Source organism: Rhodnius prolixus, unplaced genomic scaffold, assembly GCF_049639745.1.
Source record: "Rhodnius prolixus isolate KJV_2025 unplaced genomic scaffold, Rpr scaffold_12, whole genome shotgun sequence".
Lineage (NCBI taxonomy): Eukaryota > Metazoa > Arthropoda > Insecta > Hemiptera > Reduviidae > Rhodnius > Rhodnius prolixus.
The window spans coordinates 1,858,774-1,885,453 of NW_027411635.1; the positions used below are offsets into that span (position 1 = coordinate 1,858,774).

At 34.0% G+C, this 26,680-nt stretch overlaps 2 protein-coding genes across 6 annotated transcripts in view; one reads left to right on the forward strand and one right to left on the reverse strand.

The window, feature by feature from the left end:
- The window catches only part of LOC141461831 (uncharacterized), a 93,450-nt gene that overhangs the window by 13,907 nt on the left and 52,863 nt on the right, over positions 1–26,680 (reverse strand). For all 5 annotated transcript variants that reach the window (XM_074143203.1, XM_074143202.1, XM_074143204.1 and 2 more), the window contains 10 exons: positions 25,983–26,239; positions 25,410–25,628; positions 23,720–23,804; positions 20,931–21,250; positions 10,506–10,616; positions 8,757–9,114; positions 4,728–5,117; positions 2,920–3,628; positions 1,890–2,038; positions 425–587 (listed from right to left, as the gene is read on the reverse strand). In XM_074143203.1, the coding sequence (XP_073999304.1) occupies positions 425–587; positions 1,890–2,038; positions 2,920–3,628; positions 4,728–5,117; positions 8,757–9,114; positions 10,506–10,616; positions 20,931–21,250; positions 23,720–23,804; positions 25,410–25,628; positions 25,983–26,239 (2,761 nt within the window). The remainder of the gene's footprint in view (positions 1–424; positions 588–1,889; positions 2,039–2,919; positions 3,629–4,727; positions 5,118–8,756; positions 9,115–10,505; positions 10,617–20,930; positions 21,251–23,719; positions 23,805–25,409; positions 25,629–25,982; positions 26,240–26,680) is intronic.
- Positions 17,074–19,982, forward strand: LOC141461908 (uncharacterized). The gene is made up of 3 exons (XM_074143358.1): positions 17,074–17,842; positions 18,043–18,360; positions 18,402–19,982. Exons 1-3 carry the CDS (start codon positions 17,372–17,374, stop codon positions 19,236–19,238), a joined length of 1,626 nt encoding a protein of 541 aa, XP_073999459.1. The 5' UTR covers positions 17,074–17,371; the 3' UTR covers positions 19,239–19,982.

Below are 26,680 nucleotides of genomic sequence, written 5' to 3' on the forward strand. Positions count from 1 at the left end.
TGCATTAATGTATTTCAGTACTGGTTCCAAGTACTTGAACCTCAACCATAAAAACAACATAGTGTACCAATTTTCTATCATGCAATGCACCTTTGAAATTTAATTGGGGCCTTCAAAGGACTCCCAGTACTTGAATGGACTATAAGTCGGCTAAGTGTTGTCATGGTCGACCCCATTGGCCGTGGCTTTGTTTTTTAGAAAACCATGACTGTCACTTATTAGTAATTTTACATCATCACTATAACATGTTGAACATAGTCGCGGGAGCTAACTATTAGAGGTGGAGGTGTTCTAGCCCTGGATGTGTTTATTTAGAGCTGATGGCAAGTAATTTGGAGTTGTATACTCCAAATTTGTCCACAGCACCTTCCAAATTTAAGTGGTTCTTTATACTAAGGAGAAACTATTTACAAATGTTACTCACGCGGCATGTAGTTAGTTTGAGCATTGATCTTCTTCTTCAAACGTTTGATCTGAGGCAGTCGAACGCTGTAGTTCACATAGAAATGTTTTCCGGGCACGGGTATCTCCTCCTTAATCATTTCGCCGCATTCGTTTATGAAGAGCCTTGGGCCTGACGGTGCTTGCTTAAATATAAATATTCAAAATAATGTTGGAATTCATACATTAATTCACCCCTCTCAATAAAATTATGCTACACTTCCTTCAAACATGAACTTTTTTGTCAATTGTTAGTTGGTTTCAATATTACTGTTTCAACTATAATAAAACTATAGGCGAGAGGGGGGCACATTTGAACAGTTTGAATTTCTCGCACAAATATTTAAAACATTTATGATTGATAATTTTCTCCATATTTTGTGGTAGACCTGCTGAATTATCGATAGAGTTTCCCTTCGTTTTCATTGTTCGGTAAAGTCAGAATTGAGGAATGTTTTATTTTGTAAAGTGGAAGTAAGATTTTTTGTTGCAGCTTTGGAAGTGTATTGTGAAGATTGTAGTGGACAAGGTGTAAGTATTGTTAGTCCATATTACCATTTGGAATTCGTATTTTTAAATCTAGTATTTACAAAACTATATCAGCTAGCAAAAAGTGTTGGATATTATATTTTCTTTTATGAAAGGAGAGAGGGACACATTTCAACATCTCAGTTACAATGTGCCCTACCGACCGGCAAGTTTGTGACTTTTTTTTGTTTAATCGCAGAGAAGGGGAAAGTGGGTCCGAACCTACATTAAGAAGCGCAACAAACCGAATATTTTGTTCAAACTTCCTAAACCCATCACTTCGGGTACAACATCCCGAACTGAGTCATTCTTTATTTTTGAACTAGATTTCAGTGGTTTAAAAGAGAAAGTAATGTAGTAGTCGACAGAAATAACTGATAAAAGGTAGATTCAGAGTAAAGTAATATCATTTCTTTCTATTTTATATTGTGTTCAAAGCTACCCCACCAGTGGGGCAGATATTAACATTTAACACAAAATTTTTAGATTAAAAAAATATAGATATGTACGTGAAGTACCAACTGAAAATAAAAAGGTTCAATAATACGATTCTGTGCACTCTGTAACAGAAAATGTAGATTCTGTTCAAACGTGCCCCTACTTTCGGGAGAGCTTCAATTTACTTCTCATATATAATATTATTCCTGGACATCTAGAAAACCGTGACCCTCCTCCTCCACCTGAGTAACAGGCTGCCTTTGTTCAGGCCAAGCCGTGAAGCTTCTGCTCAGGACAGATCAGTATCCTCCGGATACAACCATGCTGTTCTCTGCTATTTACTTTTTTTTTTTAAAAAAAAAAAGCTCCTTATGCTTAGTACACGTTGAATCTATTTTTCAGTTTGCTTTTTATTTTGACCCTTATCCGCTAAAACATTCCTTAAATTGAATATTTAACTCAAAACGATAGAGTGTGATTACCATTTTTAAAATCCTTTTGATATTGCAAGAGAAATATCTGTCGTAATCCTTTGTAGCAAAGCTGATCACCGGCATCTTAAATCCTGTCTGGCAATCGCAAAGTGGCAACGATTCTAATTGTCGCTTCCTTTCTAACAATTTGGATCGAACTGCAAAACGAGATAACACGAACATTAATTTCTCAAAACCATAATTCCAAATAATAATAGTATGTGTAAAAATAATTAAATAATTAAAATTATTTTATATTATGTATAACATTCTAAAGCAATTCCAGTTTAAAGACAATGGTGGGAACCGGTTTTTTGTCTTCCTCAGTCAAACAAAAACTGCAAAGCCCTCCATTAACCAGACCTATCACGTTCATAAATTTTTTAAAAAAAGTTATAATCTCTTCACAAGACACCACTAAAATAAATCCTCATGCAAAAATATTTTAAATAAAATTGATAGACCAATCAAAACTAAACTTTTAAGAGTGAATACTAAGTTTAAAAAAATCAATGTTACAATTTTATGAGAAAATCGCAAAAAAAAAGAAAATTTGATTGTCACATTAAAATTCTTCCAGTTAGTTTATTTTTAATAAAAGTTTATTATCGTGTCCCTTGCTGGTAACCAATCGATACATCAAATTTGAACTTGTTGAAATTTTCCCTATTTAAGTTATCGTAGTATCGTATTTAAGTTATCGTACAAACTACTTTGTAATGGTGTACACCATCACCAACTCAACTTCGACAATCAGGACTAGATATCCTGCCTATTTTATGTAGATGACTAACCGCCTCAAGCGTTTTATTCAGCAAAAATACTTAAGCCCGGTGCGTCCTAGGGGAGATAATAAGATCCTCACTCCTCGAGACATCTTTCTCAGTTCATCTATATGACTTCTATAATTCTGTAATTCCCCAATGTTTAATTTTTTTGCTTTAACAATTATCCATCAGAAAACTAACTCTGTTGAGGATCCCAACTTTGCCACACTCAAGTAAACATACCAAATGATTTGAAATCAAATATAACTTACCTTTAGCATTTTTCAAAGTGGTAATTTTCTTTCCTACTAATTTTCCCTTTGAATGTCTTAAACTTGGCATCCTGATGAGTGGATAGGTTAAATCAACATTATCCGATCTGGATGGCTTCAATTTATTATCCAACTGCTCCATAGCAATTTTGTGGATTTCATTCTCAAATATCGGTTTCAATATTACCCGTGGGTTTTGAGAGAATTTAGCCTCAGCCTTTGCTAATGCTAATTGATTTTTGGAAAATATTTTTGCTATTGGTTTTTTTCGCTGAAATTGTTTCATTAGAAATTTCTTTAATGTTTTAGCTAAAGATGTGTGTAGGAAATCGGAGTCTGTAGTTAGTTGAAGCTTTTGTTTTTGTGGACATTTTTTATGAGATTTAATATGCTTTTCATTGTTGTTTTGATAGTTTGTTATTTGTAAAAAAGGCATCTCTTCGGTATTATTAACCTTAATTTGAACTTCAAGTTTTCCTGCTAAGTCATGGTGCTCACTTATTGACTTATGTTCAGTTTTTTCGGCTTTTTTATAATTATCTTCTGTTTTACCTCTATGTATTCTGTGGTGTTTACGCTTCCTTCTGTTTTTATGATGCTTTTTTCTACGTTTTTGCCTCCTCCTTTTCTCTTTGTCCTTCATCTCACATTTACTTATTATAAGCTCATTTTCATTCTTATATTTTTGCTTTTCTTGTTTTAATTTGCGCTGTAACAATATTAATAATAATAATGTGCCTTAAATTAAATAATAACATTCATAATTATTATTATAAGGGATTAGTTGAATGGTTAATGCTTTGGATTCGCTCGCAGAGAGCCCGTGTTTGAGTCAGGATGCCAACGGTTTCCCTTCCTTAATAAGAAAGTCAAAGGTTACAAAAAAAAAAAAAGGTTAAGGTTTATTCACATTTTTTTCTTTTTCAACAGTTTAGTTGTGTGAAATAGTAATTTGGAGTAAGTACATATGAATTTTTGTTTATAAAAATAGTACTTGTTTAAAATATTTCCTAACATTTTCTCAAATATTTCAGAGAGATCAGAAGTAACTTTTTCTTTTTTTTTTAGTGCAATTAGTAACCTTTGACTTCCTTATTTTAAGACATCTACTTTAAAAATTGGCTACTGGTCCATCTAAAAGAGTTTTCAATGAATTAAACAACTTGATAAACTAACACTGTTGAGTGCTCGTGAACACGTTTTCTTGTAAAACAAACGTAATTTCTCATACGAAGATAAAAGGAATCCTGGAACATGATATACTTTTTGAAAGCCCATTAAACAAGGAAAATTTTATAAAAAAGTGCCAGCACCCAGGTCTGATAATGATCACGTAAGGGCCTAATGAGTTTTCTTAAAAATTTCGATTACTTTTATTTTTCCAGCATTCGGAGGAAGATTGAGGCTGTTTGGAAATTAACTTATGCTTCGAAATGGTATCATTTTTTAGAAAATGTATCCTGTCTTTCTAACCGTGTCATCAGAATCGAATTCGGACTAAAACTTTCTGAGTAATAACATTTTTATTGCAAAAAAGTAATGATTTTAGAAAAAAAAAAATTAAAGTGACATCACTCAAGAACAGTGAAAAATATAAAGTTGGCCAATACGTCATTGAAGTCCACTTTAGATGTACTACACACAGTAGGCCTATGGACAATACTTACTAGTTCACCCTGTATTATATTCTCTTATTAATAATTTTGTATGTTAAAGAAAAGATTTTTTGTTTATTGCAAATGGGATTTTGCCCGTATAAGTGCTAAATAAATAAATAGAAGCGGGCTCAATACAATTTTTGGCTTTACCTTAATAAACTCCAAGCTTTTCTTATCCTCTGACTTCTCTTTTGGCATCTTACGCTTCACAAATACTGACTTCAATATATCTTTCAAATGTTTACCTAATTTTAATATTATAAACCGCTTCTGTGGTCGTCTTCGCCATAAAAGCATACCTTTTCCTGTTTTATATCTTTTCTTAATGATAAATTTGATAATTTTTTGAAGAATTTTATTAATAATTTGTTTATACATATTTTTTTCTTCAGGCTCAATGTTTTTATAATAGTCTCTTCGTTCTTTTCTCTTTGCCTTTTCAAGTTTTTTCTTAATTTTTTTCATTGTTGCTAATTTCAGTTTACTGCGATATTTCAATATTTTTAGCATTCTTCTTGGTTTTGGGATACACACGTTAATCTGTAAGAGGATAAATTTCAATTTTAGATTAATTTAATAGTAATAAATGAAAAATAAAAGTGTGAATATTCTCACTACTTTCTCCAACTAAAGAACTAAAGTTATTTTCCAATTTCAAATTTCCACTAAATGTTACACGACTCCTCCTTAAAATTAATTTCCATAATATTTCAAGCAAATAACAATATGTCTTTATCTGAATGAGTTACATGAAAGCAAAAAGGTAGTCATTCAAGAATTTCGCACGTGGGCTTAAGTGATTTCTTTCATCTCAGAAATTAGGAAAACGTTTCAATCTCAGAAATAAGGAACAAAGTTGATTGCGAGAGCAATTATGTTAACTGTAAGAGTAAATTATAAGAGTTAACTATAAGAGCAATTATAAGAGATAACTATAAAAGTTAATTTACAAAGCTTATAGAAATCAGAGTTCGAGAAAATCACCAAAGAACCGCTTTTACGAAATTCCCATTACCAAGACGCTATTTTTTTTTTCCGGCGCATCGACAGCGTGGCCATTAGCGCCGTCTCGTCCCTTAAAATCACCTCGTGCTCGGATGGCACCTCCTCCTCTCTCGTTACATCCTATACTGCTTCCCGGGGAAGCAGTATAGAGCCGAGGGACACTGGAGTACAACTTCCCTCTCCAACCATTTGACCATCGACTACAGTCGACGGAGGGGAGAGAGAGTTGCTGATATGTTGGCACCATCCTCTCGTTTCTTGTATGTTCTGGGTGTACCACATAATGAAGGGCTAATCGCTCGAGATAAATAATTAACCCATCCACCTAATCTAATCTAATCTAATTCACTATTATTAGGGAAGAAGTACGAGGGGGTACCCAAAAATAACCGGAATTGCGTTGCCGCGCATGGAGCTTATGTAGTACGCATTTCTGCCGCTAGACGTGTATAGCGCAATTCCTTGCCAGTTCAGTCCTGCCTGTGTTGTCTGCCTGGCTTGTTCTGTTCATCTGCAGTGATTGTTTTTACCAGCGCTGTTTTGTTCTTTTTTCGTTTTTTATGATGGCAAGTTTAAGTGAACAACGTGCAGCTCTGAAATTTTGTTTTCTACTCGGCAAAAATCTGATCCAGACTTTCTGTCAAAGGTCATTACTGGTGATGAGTCATGGTGCTATGGTTATGACCCAGAAACAAAGCAACAGTCGAGCCAATGGAAGACGTCATCTTCACCCCGACCAAAAAAATGTCGTCAAGTCAAGTCAAACATCAAAACAATGCTGATTTGCTTTTTTGATGCCAAAGGCGTAGTCCATTCAGAGTTTGTCCCCCCAGGTCAGACCGTCAATCAAACCTTGTATTTGGAAGTTTTGAAAAGATTGCGCAATAGTGTTCGCCAAAAAAGACCCGATTTGTGGCAAACAGGAGACTGGCTTCCACCACGACAATGCACCTGCACACACAGCCATCTCTGTTACACAGTTTTTGGCTAAAAATGGCATGGTTCCGCTGCCCCACGCACCTTACTCGCCTGACCTGGCTCCGTGCGAATTTTTCTTATTTCCACGCATGAAAAAGGGCATGAAAGGTCACCGATTTGACAACATTGAAGAGGTCAAGAAAAAAACGAAGAAGGAGCTGTCAGCCATTTCTAAAGATGACTACAAAAAATGTTTCGAACAGTGGAAGCACCGGTGGGACAAATGTATTAGTTGTAATGGAGAGTATTTTGAAGGGGATAAGGTTGTTCTGTAAAAAATTTGTAAATAAATAGCTTTTAAAAAATAATTCTGGTTTTTTTTGGGTACCCCCTCGTACTTTGATTAAACTTCCTTCGCCCCAGATATAAAACCTAAGTGAGTAAAACCTAAACCTAAAAACCAAAACAACTCGCATCCAATTGCTTCATTCTACATAATAAATACATTCAACCTAATGACATCATACTATAAATACACTCACTCCCATAAATACATTCATGCTAATAAGTACACTCACGCCTATAAATACATTCATGCTAATAAATACGTACACACAATCACAATCTTACACTCCTTGCACGCATTCTAATGGGGAGGTACTCGATATTCCACTCCCCATTTAAATGAAGTTTAACCTAACATAACCTAAGCAAAAATCCGATATCCTAACCTAAATTCTATGGAATAAGCTAATATTTTTTAAAAAAGCAAATAGCCCCTCAGTAGTACAGAATCCTCTTTTAAAACTGTGCGCAAGTCACGTGGTAGTCCTACTCGATGTCTTTCTGGTTGCAGAGCCTGGCACTCTTCAAGGATATGGATCACAGTTAGCCTCTCCCTACAAAAAAAAAAAATCTAGGTCTTCTTCCACCAACTAGTAAACAACCATGGCTTGTGGACGCGTGTGGCCAATCTTAAGCCTCGTTAGTATGACTGACTTCCGCCGCGGGTGGTTCTCGACTGGCCTAGTTCGTACGGAAGGCTTCACATCTTTCAATTTATCGTTCGTGAGGTTCCATAGATTCTGCCATTTGCTTATCATGGTTTCTTTCATTAATATTTTCAAATCATTAGGGCGCACTGGAGTAATCATATCTATATTTTCGGAGGCCGCACTTTTGGCCGCTCTATCAGCCAACTCGTTGCCGGAAATGCCTTTGTGGCCTGGCACCCACACAAAGACCACCTTTAGTCCCAGTGCAGAAAACTTCAGCAGTATTTCAAAAATCTTCTTAAGCATTGGGTCAGTCGAGAACTTGTCCCGGAGAGCCTGTATTGCACTTAAAGAATCGGTTAGCACTAGTGCCCTTTTATAGTAACACGCTGTAGTAATAATAATCAATATAACAAATCAAAATAAAAATCAAATAATTTTATAACGCTATTTTTAGCAAATTATTATTTGATTACAGCAGCTCTACTTTAATGTTATGTAAGCAATAAGACCCTACGTTAAACTTAATTAGCGGTTTAAAGGAGGGCTGAAACCAACTAAAAATAGCGCATTAATTCAATAAAAGTCAATTTTCATTTCCCACATGACTGTAACGCTCAACATAAACCATTGATTTGAAACAAAACAAAAATTAAACCCTAAGACAGTAAGGAAAATACGATACACTTGACAACAATAAACAGCGATTTCTGACTGGAAACATTATGGAGCATAATCCAAATAAAAATGTTAAACTCAATGCGCGCCTAGCCTTTCCGAAGACTTCTGAAGGTAGCCAATCGTATCCCAGACATTCCTCCTGGTGAATTAAGGGAGTTTAAGACAACACACATTTTTGCTCGCGACGTTCGGGTCTCGTTTATATCCAGTACTGTATCAACCAATAGAGGCTACTTTAATGAGATTTAATAGAAGAGTATGAGGGAAGGGATTAGCTATGCGGTTAGCATACTGGACTCCCACGCGGAGGTCCCGAGTTCAAATCCAGCTGCTGACCCTTAGATTTTCTCTTCCTAGGAGCTTCTTACAGCTCACTGCCGGGTGATGGACAGTGTTGTCTGTAAAGAGAGAACACTGTCCGGAGGCCGGCAGTGCACTGGAAAAAGCTCCGGGCGCTAATAACCTCAGCTGTTGATGCGCCAAAAAAAAAAGAAGAGTATGGGAGAATAAATACCCAAGAACAATTCTAAAAATGCTTTTTATCCTAGCTTGACTTATCTCAAACTAACGTTCTACTTACCAAAGGAAATATCACCCGCTTCTTGCGCGAGTAGACCATCAACTTCTTATAGCAAGTACTAAGTGGTCTTTGGATTGCATTTTCTGCGAACAAATTATCATCCACATATTGAGATTCATCATACATTGATTCGCCTTTCTTATACTTTTTTGATAAACCATGTTCTTTGGCTAACTTCTTTTCTTTGCGCTTCTTCTCACGCTGATGCTTTTTTTCTTTTGACGCTATAAATTTATCCTCGGGATAAATTCGTTTCAAAGCCGTATATGATCGGGTTTTAAGATCATTTTTGGTTGGTGTATCAGTTTTCATTTTTCTTTTCGACAAATTGATGTAATTCTCAAGAGCAACAATGTTTCTGTAAAATAATTTTATTTAATTCCTAGTTCATTGAAAATACAAAATAAAATCTGATATTATACTTATAAGATTTTCTCTAGCTATAATTCATTTTTATTATCCCTTAATATTCATAGTTACAAGAAATAGATATGTTAATGTACTACCTAAACTATCAAAGACAACCCGATTAAAGAACAGCAAGCTACTCAGGATAAGGAAGAAAATATTGGAAATTCATCGCTCGGCATGAATTACAGAATTAAATTTAAAATTTTACACATTTGTTGTAAAGAATTCCCATCATTAATACCTGCTAGCTATCCCCCTCCACAAATTAACACTGCTTAAAAAATAAATTTCTTATAAATTATTTTTTTATCCAGCGAAATATTAATTTGTACTTTTCAAGCGCTAAAAAAAATTATTAAAAACACTCAGATGAAAACAATTTAAAAACAAACCGTTTTCTTAAACTAACCGAAAAAACTTTTCAAAGCAGAATAATATGCACATGACCTTTGACTTTGACAACTCACGTACAACTCTGACTGCAATTGTGACAATTCAAATCAACCAAGTTATCTTCCATAAAACATACATAAATACATATGTGGTAAATTTGTATATTGTATTGAATGTGGCACTTTTGAGGTCAACTTAAGGTTGCTACTTCTCTTAATATTATCCAAGTCTTACAGATAAGTACATTGATTTGAATATGGTACGTTAGAGCGGTGTACGAGGTCTGTAAATTAAGTAATGAGACTGATTTATTAAAAAAAATTTTATTCAAAAAGAACCTCTCGGTAAAAGTGTTGAACACTTTTCAATATCAACACTTTTACCGAGAGGTTCTTGAAAAACTTCGAAAAAGGGTCATTCGTATGGACCAAACATCAAGAACAATTTGGGTGTTGCATCACGATAATGCTCCTTGTCACACAGCAATTTCAATAAACGAGTTTTTGGCCAGTAAAAACATTCCTGTGGCTCCTCAGCCTCCTTATTCGCCTGACTTGAGTCCTTGTGACTTTTTTCTCTTCCCGAAGTTGAAAAATCACCTCAAGGGAACTCATTTTGGGATAGTCGAAAACATTCAAACGGCTGTAACCGACCAGCTGAAGGCTATTCCAGTATCGGGAGTTCGAGCACTGCTATGAGGAGTGGAAGAAACGTCTCCAGCGCTGTGTGGCTTCAGAAGGAAGTTATTTTGAAGGTGACAGTATAGAATTGTAATTCTTTTTGAATAAACATTTTTTAAAAAAAACAGTCTCATTACTTAATTTACAGAACTCGTATATTGCTACACTTCCTATTCATATTATGCAGGAATTATATTTATTATTATACTGACAGTAGGCAGTTACCAGCTTAAGCTTCCAATTTTAAATAATCGCAAATTGTTACCTGATGTAGGACAGTTTGGCACGCTTCGGAAAAATCTTTTTTACGAAATGATCCAAAAAATGGGCTCCTTTTAACCTTGTAACCAGCTTATTCACCTCAAAGTTCTGTTCTCTGGAACAAAAATATATATATAATTTATATTAAATTAAAAATAAAGTAAAGATGTGTATAGAATGGCTGTTATCTTAATCGTGATGGCGCTTTAATTTACAGAAAAACTGCTCCTAACGGACATTTCTTGAAAAGTGAACATATTTAAACAGATTTTTCTTTGATTTCCATAGCCCAAATACAAGACAAACTGTTTTTGGAAATCACATGAAAATGTCCAATCCCGATTTCTTAAAGAAGGGCTAGGTACCCTATTTTGGTTTTAATTTGCTCTTTTTTTCCCTCAAAAGATTGAGTGATAAAAGACTGAGATTCTATAAAAACGTGAATTAAATTTTCGCTTTTTCATTGAACCCTAATCTTTATCTCTTTAACAAAAACTTACAGTTTAAAATGTTAAGTATAAGGGTTGATTAAACGCCAAAAGGTACACAAATCAGCTAGTACCCAACATTTCATTCATGCTTAGCTGATATAATTTAAGTAATTTTGCTGCATTAACTTTTTCTTCACATTTTTTTAGAAATTATTAGATGTCACAGACCCTTATGCTGGCCCTTTTCATCTACAAAATATTTGTTCAAGTAGCACTGTAGATTGACTGTTATATCTAGTTATTTATAATAATCAAACTATTAATTACAGGTGAAAAAGAAAAACGTTATAAAAAATAAAAAAAAATTATGAGGCTAAAAAATTCAAAACCTTTTTTTAAAAAATGCTTATATCAACATACATCAATGATTTTGTTTATTTTATTTATTTATTTTATTTTATTTATTTTTTTAAATCGTCGGTTTAAGTTCATTCTTCGATTAAAGTAATTGTTATTTTATGTAGGAGTCAAACGTTTATAATAATAGGTAATAATTATCTGGCTTTATCGCAAATAATATAGTTTTCTTCAATTACACTCTCAATGTAGCTGTTCTTCTCACAATGTTGAATATATGTAATATATAATAAATAAGATATGCATATTTTTAGGACAGCTAATTATTCCAGTATTTTACTATAAGTAAAATTAGGGGGCCTAAATTAAATTACAATTGAGAAATGAATAATTATTGTTGAATAATCTACTTGTTATTAACTGTGTGTTATTTGTGCTCACGAATATTTCGGTAAGACGAATTCAAGACTGAAATATTCTGTTAAATCCGTGATTCAAATTTAAACAGTAGCTGACTCTAACTTTGTTTTTCTCTACTTTAACATGAATGTATATGTGACTACTAAGAATAAAGGGCATATTAAAGAGAAATTTGAAGAATAATTTGAAATGGAGTTAAAATAAAGTACCTATTTAAAAACGAAGATATAATATACATTTTATCATAATTATAACAAAATAATATTATGATCTGGCCAGCATAAGGGTCTGTGACATCTAATAAATTCTAAAAAAATGTGAAGAAAAAGTTAATGCAGCAAAATTACTTAAATTATATCAGCTAAGCATGAATGAAATGTTGGGTACTAGCTGATTTGTGTACCTTTTGGCGTTTAATCAACCCTTATACTTAACATTTTAAACTGTAAGTTTTTGTTAAAGAGATTTTTGTACCTTTTGGATAGATTTTCATTTTTGTCTATTTTACAAAGTTACTTATCTGCTTCACAGATTTTTTTAAAATTTAGAATAAGCAATTCTATCATTATAACCTGATAAGGTGTTAAGTCGGAACCGTAACTACCATTGGAGAGATCTTTTTAAAGAATGATTATAGTTGCCATCCTCAATAACAATTTTTTTGAGAAAGCGTTTTGAATAAAATAGGAAGGTATTTGTACGTAAAAAGCAAAATTAAACTGCGATTTCAGTACTTCCTCTTAAGAGGAGTAAGAAAAATAAACTGCGATTACAGTACTTCTCCCTAAAAGGCAAAGATTTTGAATCGAACGACTATTCATTAATGTAAATAGGTTCACCCATTGATAATTTTAACGATTGCAGTACTTCCTCTTAGTAGGTGCAAGAGCATCAGCAACGTAGAGGAGCTTTAACCACTTATTCGTGCTAAATTTTATCAAAATCGGACAAAGCGTTACAGAAATATTGGTAATAATAGTTTTAGAAAGGGCCTTACTTGGGTGGGGCAAACTCCCCTCTTTATGAGGCACAGCGTTCAGACTTTTAAAGTGCAAATCTGTAAAAAATTTCAATTCGAATGACACTTCATTCATGACAATCGGTTCTCGTGTCGATAATTTGAAACGATTGCTATACTTTCCCTTAACAAGTGTAAGAGCTGATCGCCGCTTTAATGTTACGTAGGGGAGCCCTAACTCTATCATCCTACCAAATTATTTCAAAATCGGGCTAAGATTTACAGAATAATTAGTAATAATAATTTTGGAGGGGGCCTTACATAAAGGGGGCTAACTCCTCTCCTATGCGATGTACAGCGTCGAGACCCCCAAAAGGCACATCTACATAAAATTCCGAATCGAATGACACCTCATTCATGAAAATCGGTTCCCGCGTTTAGGCGCTACGTAGTTTACAAAAAAGGTAACAACAACAACAACAACAAGAAGAAGAAGAACAAGAACAACAACAATTTTTGAAAAAGCCGTTTTTGCTCATTTTCGGCAACTTTTTTCTCGAAACCTATTAGATCTGGGTTGTTGCAAAAAAATTGCAGCTATAAAGGAGGGTTTGCCCTATAATTTAAAGAAAATTTGGGAATTTTATCTTTTATAGAAAAAGAGAAAAAAATTGTCAAAGTTGGGTGTTTTTCAACATTACGCTTTTTCGTGCAGTTTTTGACGATCAACCCTTATACAACTGTCCTACCGGACAGTTTTAATGTCCTACCGGACAGTTTTAATGTCCTACCGGACAGTTTTAATATACATGCATTAATACAGTAATCAATAATAATTAATGAAAAATAATTTTCACTTCGCAGCTAAAATAAGTTCATTTTGAACAACAAAAATTAAAAACTAATAGACTACAAATAAAAACAAATTCTTGACCGCAATTAAGCAAGCGAATTTTATGACTGGGATGATAACTTTGTATTTAATAGATATCTCCTTAACAAAAACTTACAGTTTTAAAAGTTAAGTATAAGGGTTGATTAAACTTCAAAAGTTACACAAACCAACCCTTTCTTACTGCCAAATTTCATCACAATCGGACTAAGATTTCCAGAGTTACAAGTTATTAATTTTGATTACATACATGGGGCTAACTCCTCTCCCATTCGAGGTACAGCGTCGAGACCCCCAAAAGGCCCATCTACATAAAATTCTGAATTGAATGACACCTCATTCATGAAAATTGGTTCACGCGTTTAGGCGCTACGTTGTTTACAAAAAAGGTAACAAGAAGAACAAGAACATTTTCTGAAAATGCCGTTTTTGCTCATTTTCAGCAACTTTTTTCTCGAAACCTATTAGATCTGGGTTGTTGCAAAAAAATTACAGTTATAAAGGAGGGTTTGCCCTATAATTTAAAGAAAATTTGGGAATTTTATCTTTTATAGAAAAAGAGAAAAAAATTGTCAAAGTTGGGTGTTTTTTAACGTTACGCTTTTTCGTGCACTTTTTGACGATCAACCCTTATACAACTGTCCTACCGGACAGTTTTAATACGCTTTTCCCATTAAAAATGACCGTAAAAAATACTTAATAAATTCTGAAGGAATCGTAGGTGAATATTTCGTAGCTCTATCCCCATCCATCAAGTTGCTCACCCCTGCGAACTGCGCTTATGGAGGAGCTTAGACAAATTTTAGGAACAAAACCAACAAAAAAATCAACATTATTCAGATCTTAGATGCACATTACATTGAAACACGCCAATGGAGAACCAAAATTCTTTGGAAACCTCTGAAAAATTGATTTCCTTGGAAAATGCTTCAAAGAAAAATGATTGAACTTAAATGAGTAGCGTGTACACAAAGTTTATAATACATTACACCAGCCATTTATGAGAAAAATGCCAAATAATTTAGAAATTTCTGTAGTACTTTTTGTTTTGCTATGTGTCTAAAACCTTATTGTCGGATTCCTTGTGATAAACCTAGAGGAAATAACTAAAATTTGACATTTATGCGAGTTTCTGTCTTAGTTGTGCTCCATAGAACTTTTGATTAGGACTAAATTCATCTTTTCGGACAGCTAAGCTGTACTGTAGGCCCTTACTTCCTTCAAAACTACCACTTTCCTGGTTTTGGAGTGTAAAGCGTCCCTCGAACAATTGGCTCGGTACAATAAAGTTCGGCTGGATTGGGTGCCAGATCATATGGGGATTAAGGGGAATGAAACAGCCGATCAACTGGCCAGGAGTGGAGATAACACACCATTTATTGACCCGGAACCTGTCCTGGGAATCACCAAGGGTGCAGTTCGTCCAATCCAGAGATTGAATCTAGAGAGAACATGAAAAGAACTGGGTGATATGTCCTGGGGTCAAACAAGACTATGATGCTTTGGTTATGTAAAGAGGCAAAGAGGACTCTGTGTTTGGGTAGTAATCAGATTACTATGATCACAGGCCTATTCACGGGGCATGATAGGTTCAGGAAGGAGCGGGCGTTGGTCTAGTGGTCAAGAGCATGGCTTTGTAAATGGATGATCCCCAGTTCGAATCCTGCTTATGACTACTTTTTATTCGTCCCATCCACGACACCTAATTGGACCTAGTTGGACGCTAAGCCCCGCCTGAAATAATAGGCGATTACTTTACTTCCTAGGTTCAGGAAGCATCTGTACACGGTAGGGCTTATCTCGGAACCGTTATACAGATTATGTCAGGAAGAGGAGGAAACGGCCTCTCACTTGTTGCGCTATTTTTTTTTTTTTTTTTTTTTTTTAAGGCAATGAACCTTATTAATTGCCTTAAAGTGGTTATTATGCCTTTACCGCCGCCCTGTGGCAGTGCATGTGCCATGCCAACTTTATACACAACCACTTACGGAACTCCATTGTTAAAGCTATACACATAAAGTTAACTCATTCACACTATAAATTACATTCATACCTATATACAATTAAATACAGTTATATATACTAGGGTGGGTCAAAAAAATCGGCTATTTTTTTTTTTACAAGTGCAACGGAAAAATGGGTTCCTAGACACCTTAAAAAAATTCCCACCAAATATGAGCTCTTAATTTTGAAAGGAAGATCCTCCGCATCGCAGTTTTTTATTTTTTTTTTCAGTCCAATAGAAAAAAATTCATACCTTTCCATTAATTGACTGTACAAAAAAATGTTTCGAATAAATTTTGTAGGAAATTTAATGTTCTACAAAAAAGGTATCTTATATTTTTTTCGTAAACCTCGCCATTTGAAAGATATAAAGGATTTAATTTTGATTATTTTATGACAAATTCCATTTTTGTTTATGAATTTTATACCTCGACAATAAATGACTTTTACGAAATGCGAAATACTAATATTTGTTGGAAATTAACTGCTCTATAAAATCGGTGTCTTATGTTTTGGCGATAAAGTTAACCGTTCAAAAGATATTCATCATCAAACTTTCATGTGTACGGATTTTAAAAGTTTTTGATTAGATATTCGAAAAATTTCAATTTAATTTATAAATTTCATTTCTTGTCATTAATATAAGTATTATTTGAGTTTTATTTTCAAAATTATCAAAATTTTTCTTCATTTATTCTAAACATTTTAGTTTTAATCATTAGAAATCACGAGATCCTAGGGAAAATTTCTTCTCTAGAGAATTTTTGTTTCGTATTTTATTTCATCTGTTTGAATTGTGAACTTTGAACTAGCACCACCTACTTTTTACTTCATCGTTATGTTGTCGTTGGTTTGTATACATTTATTTCTACAGCATTTTTAGTGTTTCCAAAATTTATGGTCTTGTATATGTGATCGATCGATTAATTATTTACAAATATTGTGGTTACTACGTGAATTAACTTGATATTTATCGAAAATATGGATAAAGAAATTCATTTGATCGGAAAACTTGTGCAAAAACTTTCAGAACGTAAGTTACCAACAGTGAAAGAGGTTATGAGTGTTTTTTTTCATCAGCTCAAAGTTTTGAAATGTTCTGTCAAACAAAGTGCCAAAAATGCAGCTGATCAAGTTATTGAATTATGGAAAAACAACCAGATTGCGACTAGTGAATCGACTAGTGTAATAAAAAAAATTCTTCGCTATCATAATCGATGGTTGAAATTGCAAAAATCTTTTGCGCGAAAAAAATCATCAGGACGATGCAAAAATGAAATAAAATTTCAGAACGAACTTAAAGCATTATTTGATATTGTCGATAATAAATCATTAAAACTGCTTGGCAATGATATTCAAGAGCTATATTCAAATCAAAAAAGTGATACCCGGAAAGAAATTCTTTCTAATAACCCAAATAAATCAAACAGAACTATGACTATGATGGAAGTAAATGAAAGTCGTAAGTATTTACAACATTTAATTATCATAAATTTTAGTCATAATTAAAAATCAATTGAATTGATTATAAAAATAAATAATAAAATATATTTATTTAATAAATTATATCATAAATGTCAATATGTTCATGATAATAAATAAAAAATTATTCGTGTTCTTTATCTGATATCAAAATAAATGCGTTTCATATTTGTGCTTCCGTTAATTAAATTATAACGCTTATTCTAGATTTGAATCAACCCTCAACCAGCCATGAGATTGCTCGAAGTGAAAAATCTGAGTCATCCTCAACGCTTACATTAAGTCAAGCTACAAATTTCGGTTCAGATTTAGAGTATGTTCCTCAAATGCCGATAACACGAGCAAAAATAAATATTTTAACTCCAGAGCTTATCTCGGCACTCGACAGAGCTAATGTCAGTAGTAGACATGCGATGTTCATTATTGCTCCAGTTCTATCAAGTGTTGGTGTAAATATTGAAGATACAACTCTTAGTTACAGAACAATTCAACGAACTCGCATGCTCTTACGAAAAGACATTGCTATAGGACTAAAAGATAACTTCAAAGCTCATGATAAATACGTCGTGCATTGGGATGGCAAAATACTGAATGACATTGCTGAATCGAAATGTGTGGATCGGTTACCGATTCTTTTGACTGCTTTTGGTACTGAGCAGTTACTTGGAGTTCCAAAAATGAATAGTGGATCGGCAGAAAATCAAGCAGCAGCTATCTTATCGACATTAAATCAATGGGGTATTATTCATTACATTAAGGCGATGTGTCGTGTTTTGACACGACTGCCGTTTATACGGGTAACTAATCAATGATGATATATTTAAAAAAAATTTCATTTTCATCTTTCTAGTTGAATTGTTTTCATACATAAATTGAATTATCAGCTCGTGCCTATTATTTATAATGATTCATTTATTAAGATTTTGAATAAGTGTAACAATTTTTCTTAAATGCATAACTTAAAGTGTGATTATGATTATCTATTTTTACTCTACAGGAATCCATCACATGCAAAGAAATTGAAAAGGCCATAGGAAGAGAATTAATTTGGTTACCATGTCGCCATCATATTTATGAAATCATTTTGAGGAGCGCCTTCGAAGTGTATTGGCCAGTATCATCCGGTCCAAATGTTCCAATATTTGGGAGATTTAAAAAATTTTGGGACACAATCGATAAAACGAAGTATAAATCTGGTGTTGAAGATACTATTGTTGCTAATATTGTTATGAATGATAAAAATGATTTATCTACATTTATCACACGATATTTACACTTACAGGTATTATTTGAAAATAATTTTAAGGGTAGAGGAAAATTTTTGACTTTTTACGAATAATTGATTATTTATGGTAGTTATCGCAGCCCCGAGATGACTATAAAGAATTATTGGAATTATCATTAATTTTTCTTGGAGAAATGCCTCGAGATCAAGTTTCCTTTAAACGTCCTGGAGCAATTCATCACGCAAGATGGATGGCAAAGGCAATTTATTGCCTAAAAATGTTTATTTTTAGAGATGAATTTGTCCTTTCTAAGAAAGAATTGGATAGTTCTCGACAACTTTGTATTTTTATAGTTATAGTGTATGTAAAAGCTTGGTTTTCGTCAACTTCTGCGACTTCTGCGGCTAATCACGACTTAGAGTTCATGAAAAATTTAATTAAGTACAAGCAAATTAATCCTTTGATATCCTCGGTTACATGTGAAAAAATGACTTTACATTTATGGTACTTATGTGATGAACTTGCCGTTTTATCACTATTTGATGATACCGTACCAGTAAACATAAAGAAGAATATTGTCGAAGCTGTTAAGACTCGCGAAGGTACAGATTCTAAAGCAAGAAGATTTATAATTGATAAAAAAAATTTGGATTCAATTCTGCAAAAAAACATAAGTGACTTTGTTTCTAAGAAGTCAATGAAACTGTTTGAGCTCTTTGATCTGCCATATGATTTTCTTGATAAAAATATTGATTTATGGTCTACTGATGACAGTTATAATGAAAATAAAGAATTTTTCGCACAATTAAAAGTTGTTAATGATGTGGCAGAGCGAGGTGTCGCATTAGTAAGTGAATACAACCAATGCTTAACAAAAAACGAAGAGCAATTTCAATTTTTATTGCAAGTTGTCAAAGAGCATCGGAAAAATTACCCAACTTGCAACAAAAACTTGTTTGAAAATTGAAATAAAATACTTATTTATAACTAGTTGGACATTGTTTTTCTCTGATACTGAAACATATCATAATATAATATATGTATAATGAAAACTTTGCTTTTTTTATTAATAAATATTTAACTGAGCGATAAATAATGTCCAATTCATTTTTTAAATCGAGACAAATATACTTAAACATAAATAAAAACTTAAAAAATATTTTGACGTTTCTCAATCGATAACAACTAAAATTCGTGTAAATTTTCTTAAAAATCATAAATTAAATTGAAATTTTTCGAATATCTAATCAAAAACTTTTAAAATCCGTACACATGAAAGTTTGATGATGAATATCTTTTGAACGGTTAATTTTATCGCCAAAACATAAGAAACCATTTTTATAGAGCAGTTAATTTCCAACAAAAATTGGTATTTTGCATTTCGTAAAAGTCATTTATTGTCGAGTTATAAAATTCATAAACAAAAATGGAATTTGTCATAAAATAATCAAAATTAAATCCTTTATATCTTTCAAATGGCGAGGTTTACGAAAAAAATATAAGGTACCTTTTTTGTAGAGCATTAAATTTCCTACAAAATTCATTCGAAACATTTTTTTGTACAGTCAATTAATAGAGAGGTATGAATTTTTTTCTATTGGACTAAAAAAAAAATGAAAAACTGCGATGCGGAGGATCTTCCCTTCAAAATTAAGAGCTCATATTTGGTGGGAATTTTTTTAAGGTGTCTAGGAACCCATTTTTCCGTTGCACTTGTAAAAAAAAAAATAGTCGATTTTTTTGACCCACCCTAATATATACAATACATTTCTAAAAAAAATTTATATACATGATTTTATATATTAATTTATTTTCCTATTTATTGTTAATTAATTTAATTTCCTTCAAAAACTTTATTACGTTATCTATTCTCTTCTGGTCATTTGCTAAGGCTTCCTCCAGTGAGTTTGGAACACCGTGACGCTGTCTACATTGCTGATACTCAGAACACTCCACAAGTACGTGCTGCACAGTCACGGGTTCATTACATGAACCGCATGTGGGAGGGCTATCCTGACACATGAGGTAACCATGGGTCAACCGGGTGTGGCCGATCCTCAGGCGAGAAACTACTACCTCTTCTCTGCGGTTGTCCCGCGATGAGGAGTCCCAGTCTTTGACGACACTTTTAATCTTTCTAAGCTTATTATTCGTCACCAGGGACCACTCATTCTGCCAGGATTCATAAATGTAGCTTCTAATCTGCTTCGCCACGTCTGTTGGCAAGGACCTTCCCATGTGTTGCGCTATTAAACCTTTGGCTCTTTTAGACCAAAGGAGTAGCGCAAAAAGAACTAGTAGGGAAAATCCTCAACTCCCTTTGTAGAGGAGGTTTCGTCTACTAGAACTGAAGGAGAAGGCACAATAAGCCACTTTTGGCTCCGGTACAGTGGGGCACAGGTCCCGTTCGCTATTTTTTAATCTTTAATCTTAGGGCTAAATTCCTAATACCGCTTTTTTACATAGAAGTTCTGAAAACCTTTATATCCGATTAATATCAAAAACAGAAAAATCTGAACATTACAATTTTTCCGCTTGCAGGTGGATAAAGGAAATCAAAACTATTGAAAGCGAAGTTTTATGTCTAAAACTTTGTTTGGAACCCAATAGGGAAGCTACACTACTAAAGTACACTAGCCAGGGCCAACTATATACTTACAATAGATCAATAACTGCATGCAGAGTACTATTCCGTGTTTGAATTAATGAATAATCAATTTTTGAAATGATCTGGTCCCCTTCATCCAAAGTGGTTAAACCAAGCTGACTGCAAATATATTCGTATTCCTCTTTGGGTATGGAATTCTTCAGAAATTGTTTAAATTTTTTTGGATTGTATTTCTCATCTGGATCCAATCTGGACTTCAATAACTTCATGTATTTCCATCTATTGTACAGCTTCTCCCTTACAGTCGCTCGGGAGACTTTTACATTTTCCTGATTGTCCGTAAACGTAGACAATCCATCCGTGTCGTCGTCCTGGTTAGAAAAAAAATAAATAAAAATTATGCCATCAACACTCTCATAACTGAACTCATCAAAATGCCCAACAACAATGTTGAGGGATGGAATCAAAAAACATTCCAATTTTGCAAAGAAATTGTTTTTTTAAACCCTTTATAACCTTTTTTTTTAACCTTTATTTAGATTTTTACAACTGCACAGAAATCAATGCAACAAGTAAAACAGATGGTCGATAATAGAGTGTGCTGATAGGCTAGACCAACAAGCACTCATTGACATGACTGACATGAACGACGGCCATCCAGCGATAGCAGTCGTAATATGCCATAATAGCAGGAGAATCACGACTGTCACACTAGACAGCCGACGCTACATTCGCAGATGGTCGCGAGGCCACCGACGCCTCAACCGTCGTGGAGGATTAGTTGGGAGGGTGGAGGTTGAGAGGGCTTGGACTAAAGGATTCATGTGAGAGGATAGTTGGGAATGGAATTTTATGTAACGGGATTTGGCGAGGACAGAGACGAAGGGAATTTTTAAGGTCATTGTGGATAGTATGGTTAGAGACGTAGAAAGGAGCATTGACAAGGGTACGAAGGATTTTGGATTGAAGGGATACGATGAAGGTTCGAGTGTTTGGCTGTCCCGTACAGTTCTATTCCATATGTCCATATAGGGGCCAGTAATGTGTAGTACAGCTGTCTTTTGTTACGTAGCGTCAGTTTTGAACGTTTGTCTAGTAATGTTTTTAATAGTTTATATCTGTTATTTAACTCAGTTCGTTTTAGTCGAGTATGAGCATTCCAGGTTAGTCGCTTGTCCAGGTGAAGTTTAAGGTAACGTACTTTTGTAACGGTAGCACATGGTGGCGGGGCCTACGGCACCTCAAAATTCTCTTCCTTCACCCAACCCATCTTTCTCTAGCGATATCATCACAGTATTAAATTCTTTCCTGACCGACTTCAAAACCTTAATCACCCCCTTAATTACGCTCCTCACCTCAATGGTTAATCACCTTCTTCCAAGCCTTCCTAAGCCTTAAATGCCTCCTAATTTCCATTCCCTCTCCATTCTCCTCTGGAATGGAGAACGGACTGAATCAACATTTACGCGAACTCGAAATATTTCTTCATGACAACCGCATAGACGTAGCCTTAATAACTGAAACTCACTTCACAGACAGAACACGATTCCACATCCCCATTTATACTATTTACAAGACTAACCACCCGGACGGAACAGCACATGGTGGAACCGCAATACTCATTCGAAAATCTTTGTCGCATTTCCTGATACCCTACATCCCATCCTCCTATCTGCAACCAACTGTTATATCTCTACTTTCGGAGCCTTTATAACTTAAAACGTATTTTTCGTAATGTTAAGTTGTAGGTGTGTTTCAGATGAACTAAAGATAAAACTGTTTTTAATATAAATTAACGTCTTTCTTCTGAGTAGAGAACATGAAACAATGCTACGCGTTGCTGGACAGTTGCTAAACATAACCATCACAGTTTCTTAAACAGCATACCGTAGTTTCTGTGGTATACTTTAGGAGTAAAAATTTCAAAACTTAGGAACTTTACATAATTGTTGCAATACTGTTTAAAAAAGTTCTATGAATGTTTTAGAATAGCCGGGATAAAGACAATTCGAAATAATGTTTTAAGTTGGACGTACATTTAGTCATAGAAGTTTAAAGCTCAAATGAACTTTAAATTATTAGACAAATTTCATCCCTCGCTAAAATACAAGTTTGTATCTTTTCTCAGGTAAATGTTTGAAATCAAAGTGATAGTTCTAAAAGTTTATAGTGAGTGCCCTAATCTTTTCTTCTTTTTTTAAATCTGATTGACTACTAATTAATTTTGATAAAAATCGTATTGTTGGGTCCCAAATTTAAAGAATTTGAACATTCAACAATTTTTTCGATTTTGAGTTATGGGGCTGAGCAATTTCTAATTTTTTTTTTTTTAACTCGGGGTACATCTTCTGATGTATGTAATATACGAATAATTGATCATATCGATCCTTCTTAAACTTCAGGATTCTATGTTTTTCACATATTTTTCGGGTGATATGTATTACCAGAGGTCTTTATTACACTAATTTGTATTTTTCATCGTCGGTATTTGGCAGAAAAAAAATAGAACAACTTGTTTGAATGAATATTTACTTGTATACTTAGGGAAGGGATTAGCTATGCTGTTAGCGTACTGGACTCCCACGCGGAGGTCCCGGGTTCGAATCCAGCTGCTGACGCTTAGATTTTCTCTTCCTAGGAGCTTCTTACAGCTCACTGTCCGGTAATGGACAGTGTTGTCTGTAACGAGAGAACACTGTCCGGAGGTCGGCAGTGCACTGAAAAAAGCTCCGGGCGCCAATATCCTTAGATGTTGACGCGCCTTAAATCATAAAAAAAAAAAATACTTGTAAACTTAATGTACGATGTTTTACAAAAGAAGAAGATAAAATAACGCTTACTTGTACGCATGAATCGAGTCCCAATCGTTTTGTGTTCTTGACAACATAGTCGCTAACAAGACGAGCTCTTTTTCTCAATTGGCTCCTACAATCACATTACAAACACCATTTTATATAAAATTTAAGACTCTGCAGAATATTTTTGAACAAATAATATCTACTTTCAAATTTGTGTTCAACTGTTTTTTGTTACCAACAAAATAACCGTAAATAACCAAAATAACAGTAAAATAACCAACAAGTGATACATTGAACCGCTTTGGTAAAGTTTAAGGAGTTCAGTGAGCATAAATTGACAATATACAGGGTGATCCATTTAAAACGCACCAATCGCTAATAACTTTTTAGGAAAGCGGAATTCTGAAAAAACCCATGATGTAAACTATATGTTGTTTTTTTTAGCCTACTTTTCAAATTTACCACCCCCGATGCTGTATCTTCATTTTTGGCGGAGTTACGGCCAAAAACCCGATTGGAGTTTCATAAGGACCACTTGTTTTGACAATGATTATCAAAACTATATAAAAAACTGTGAAAAATGACGTTAATTCCGTTTCGATATCCCTAATATTAGTCGAGATATTTAAGATCAAAGTTACTATTCTATCAACTCGTGAACGGTTTTCAATATTAATTTTCCACCAGAAAGACACGTTTTGGGAGGTCCTCTGATTGCAAAAAATGTTATTTGTGACGCAAAGAACAAAAATAATAATAATTAAAGATTTTAAATATGTAGTGCAATGTAATGGTTATGGGTGAGTCAGAATAAATTTGTTCTATCATCAAATAAAAGCAATCATCACATTATTTTAATTTACCCCGTATGCAGGACTTCTTTACCTATGATTTGCCCTCACATTTTTTGTGATGATTTGCCAGGGTTTTGGTCTAATGGTCATGAGCGTGGCTTTGTAAGTGGGTGATCCCCAGTTCGAATCCCGCGTATGACTACACTTTATTAAAAAAAGTATTATGATTTTTTAAGTAATAAGAATGACTGCATCCGCAGGATTTAAAGTGGGGATCTCCCACTTACAAAGCCACGCTCTTGACCACTAGACCAAAACCCTGGCAAATCATCACAAAAAATGTCACATATGACATTTTTTTGTAGTCAGAGAACCTCCCAAAACGTGTATTTCTGGTGGAAAATTAATATCGAAAACCGTTCACGAATAGTTAAAATTGTAACTTTGATCTTAAATATCTCAACTAATATTAGGGATATCGAAACGGGGTCAACGTCATTTTTCACATTTTTTTATTTAGTTTCCATAATTATTGTCAAAACCAGTGGTCCTTATGAAACCACAATCGGGTTTTTGGCCAAAAAATAACGATACAGCATCGGGAGTAAAAAATTTGAAAACTAGACCAAAAAAAAACATATAGTTTACTTCGTGGGTTTTTCGAAATTCCGCTTTCCTAAAAAGTTATTAGCGATTGGTGCGTTTTAAATGGATCACCCTGTATAAAAAAAAAAGGTAGAAGCCTGCTATGTTTGAGAAATAGAGAACTGCCAGTTGTGCAGAATATCTCATACAGCATCAGCACGATTTGAGTTTCCTCAAATCACCTCATTTGCATAGTGAATGTGAAGTTTTCCTCAGTCCCAGTTCCTATTGTTGTTGGCCCCCCAATATAAAATAAAAAGAAATCAATACTGACAGAGTATTTGACTACCTACCTTACTTTGGCCACATCTCTCACTCTAAGTTTATGCTTCTTTTTAGCCCTTCTTCTATACTTAATTAATGAAATTTTAGACTTAAATTGCTTCTTGTGAAATAATTCTGTAAATCTGGGCTTGAACACCAATTTAGCTGCAAGACTGCTCATCGGAAGCCCATCAAGAACGTAGCCTTTGGATTTGTAATCATTCATACGTAGGATTTCTCCCGTTATGCTGCAATTCAAAAAAATAAAAATAAATGAATTTAAAATCTGTGGGTTGAAACACACACCTTCTTAATATTCTAGTTGTACATAAAAGAGCGGATGTACTACACAAAAAAACTTCTTGAACTACTTCAACAATTTCGGAAGCGGCGATATTTTTTAAATTAATGATACAGAATCGCCCTAATTCTGAGATTCAATTTTTTGTTAAAGTTATAAACTTTTCATTAGCAGGTATTTTACATAAACTGGAATTGACAGCGGGTAGCTAAGAAAGAACTATTGGTAAAAATAGACAGGGAAACATTGCGATCTGTGAAAAACTTCATATTAAACGGCTAAAGTTAAAAATTATACTCACGAAGCTATCATATTTTCATCATTTTCATATCGAAACAACAAGATGGCTCTCCAAATGAGGGTTAGAAAGTCGAAACAATGCGACAGTATTCTGTTCTTCTTCGGTGTATAACAAGTCATAGTATGTTTCAATAATTCAGGCAGATCTTTAATTTCAACATATCTTAAATTCTCTAAAGAATACATGTGAATATATTGCCTGATACGTTCTTTTTTCCTCTGCCAAGAGATGAACTTCAAACGATGATGAATTTTTAACTGCGAACATTTTTATTTTTGTTTACTATAGAGCCTTGGTATCACATTTTATTCTTATTAATATTAAATAACAGTTATAACCTATAAATATATGGAATAGCTTTGGAAATTAATTTAAGTAATATCAATAGGTGGAGTGATATATTTGGTCAGCTGCAAAATAGGATTAGTTTAAACTTCAAAGCGCAAATTGCGAACAAAGTTATTGAATATGATTCTTATCCCTTATATAGAGCGCTTAAGTTTGATCTTGGGAACAATCATTATTGCGTTGTAATTTGCCCCTGGAACACACGCGTTGGCTAATGAAGGCCCGAGCGGGTATATTGAAGTTAGGCAGCTCTGCTCCTTACCAAAGAGATGAAAATGATACTTGCCAATTGTGCAATGATATTGTAGCTGACTGTGTGTATCACTTTATAGCAAGCTGCCCGAGACTAT

Coding starts and splice junctions, on each gene's coding strand:
- LOC141461908 (XM_074143358.1), top strand. CDS start 17,372: ATGCCGATAACACGAGCAAAAATAAATATTTTAACTCCAGAGCTTATC. Junction 17,843..18,042: donor CACGACTGCCGTTTATACGG/GTAACTAATCAA, acceptor TTTACTCTACAG/GAATCCATCACATGCAAAGA. Junction 18,361..18,401: donor ATAATTTTAAGGGTAGAGGA/AAATTTTTGACT, acceptor TATTTATGGTAG/TTATCGCAGCCCCGAGATGA.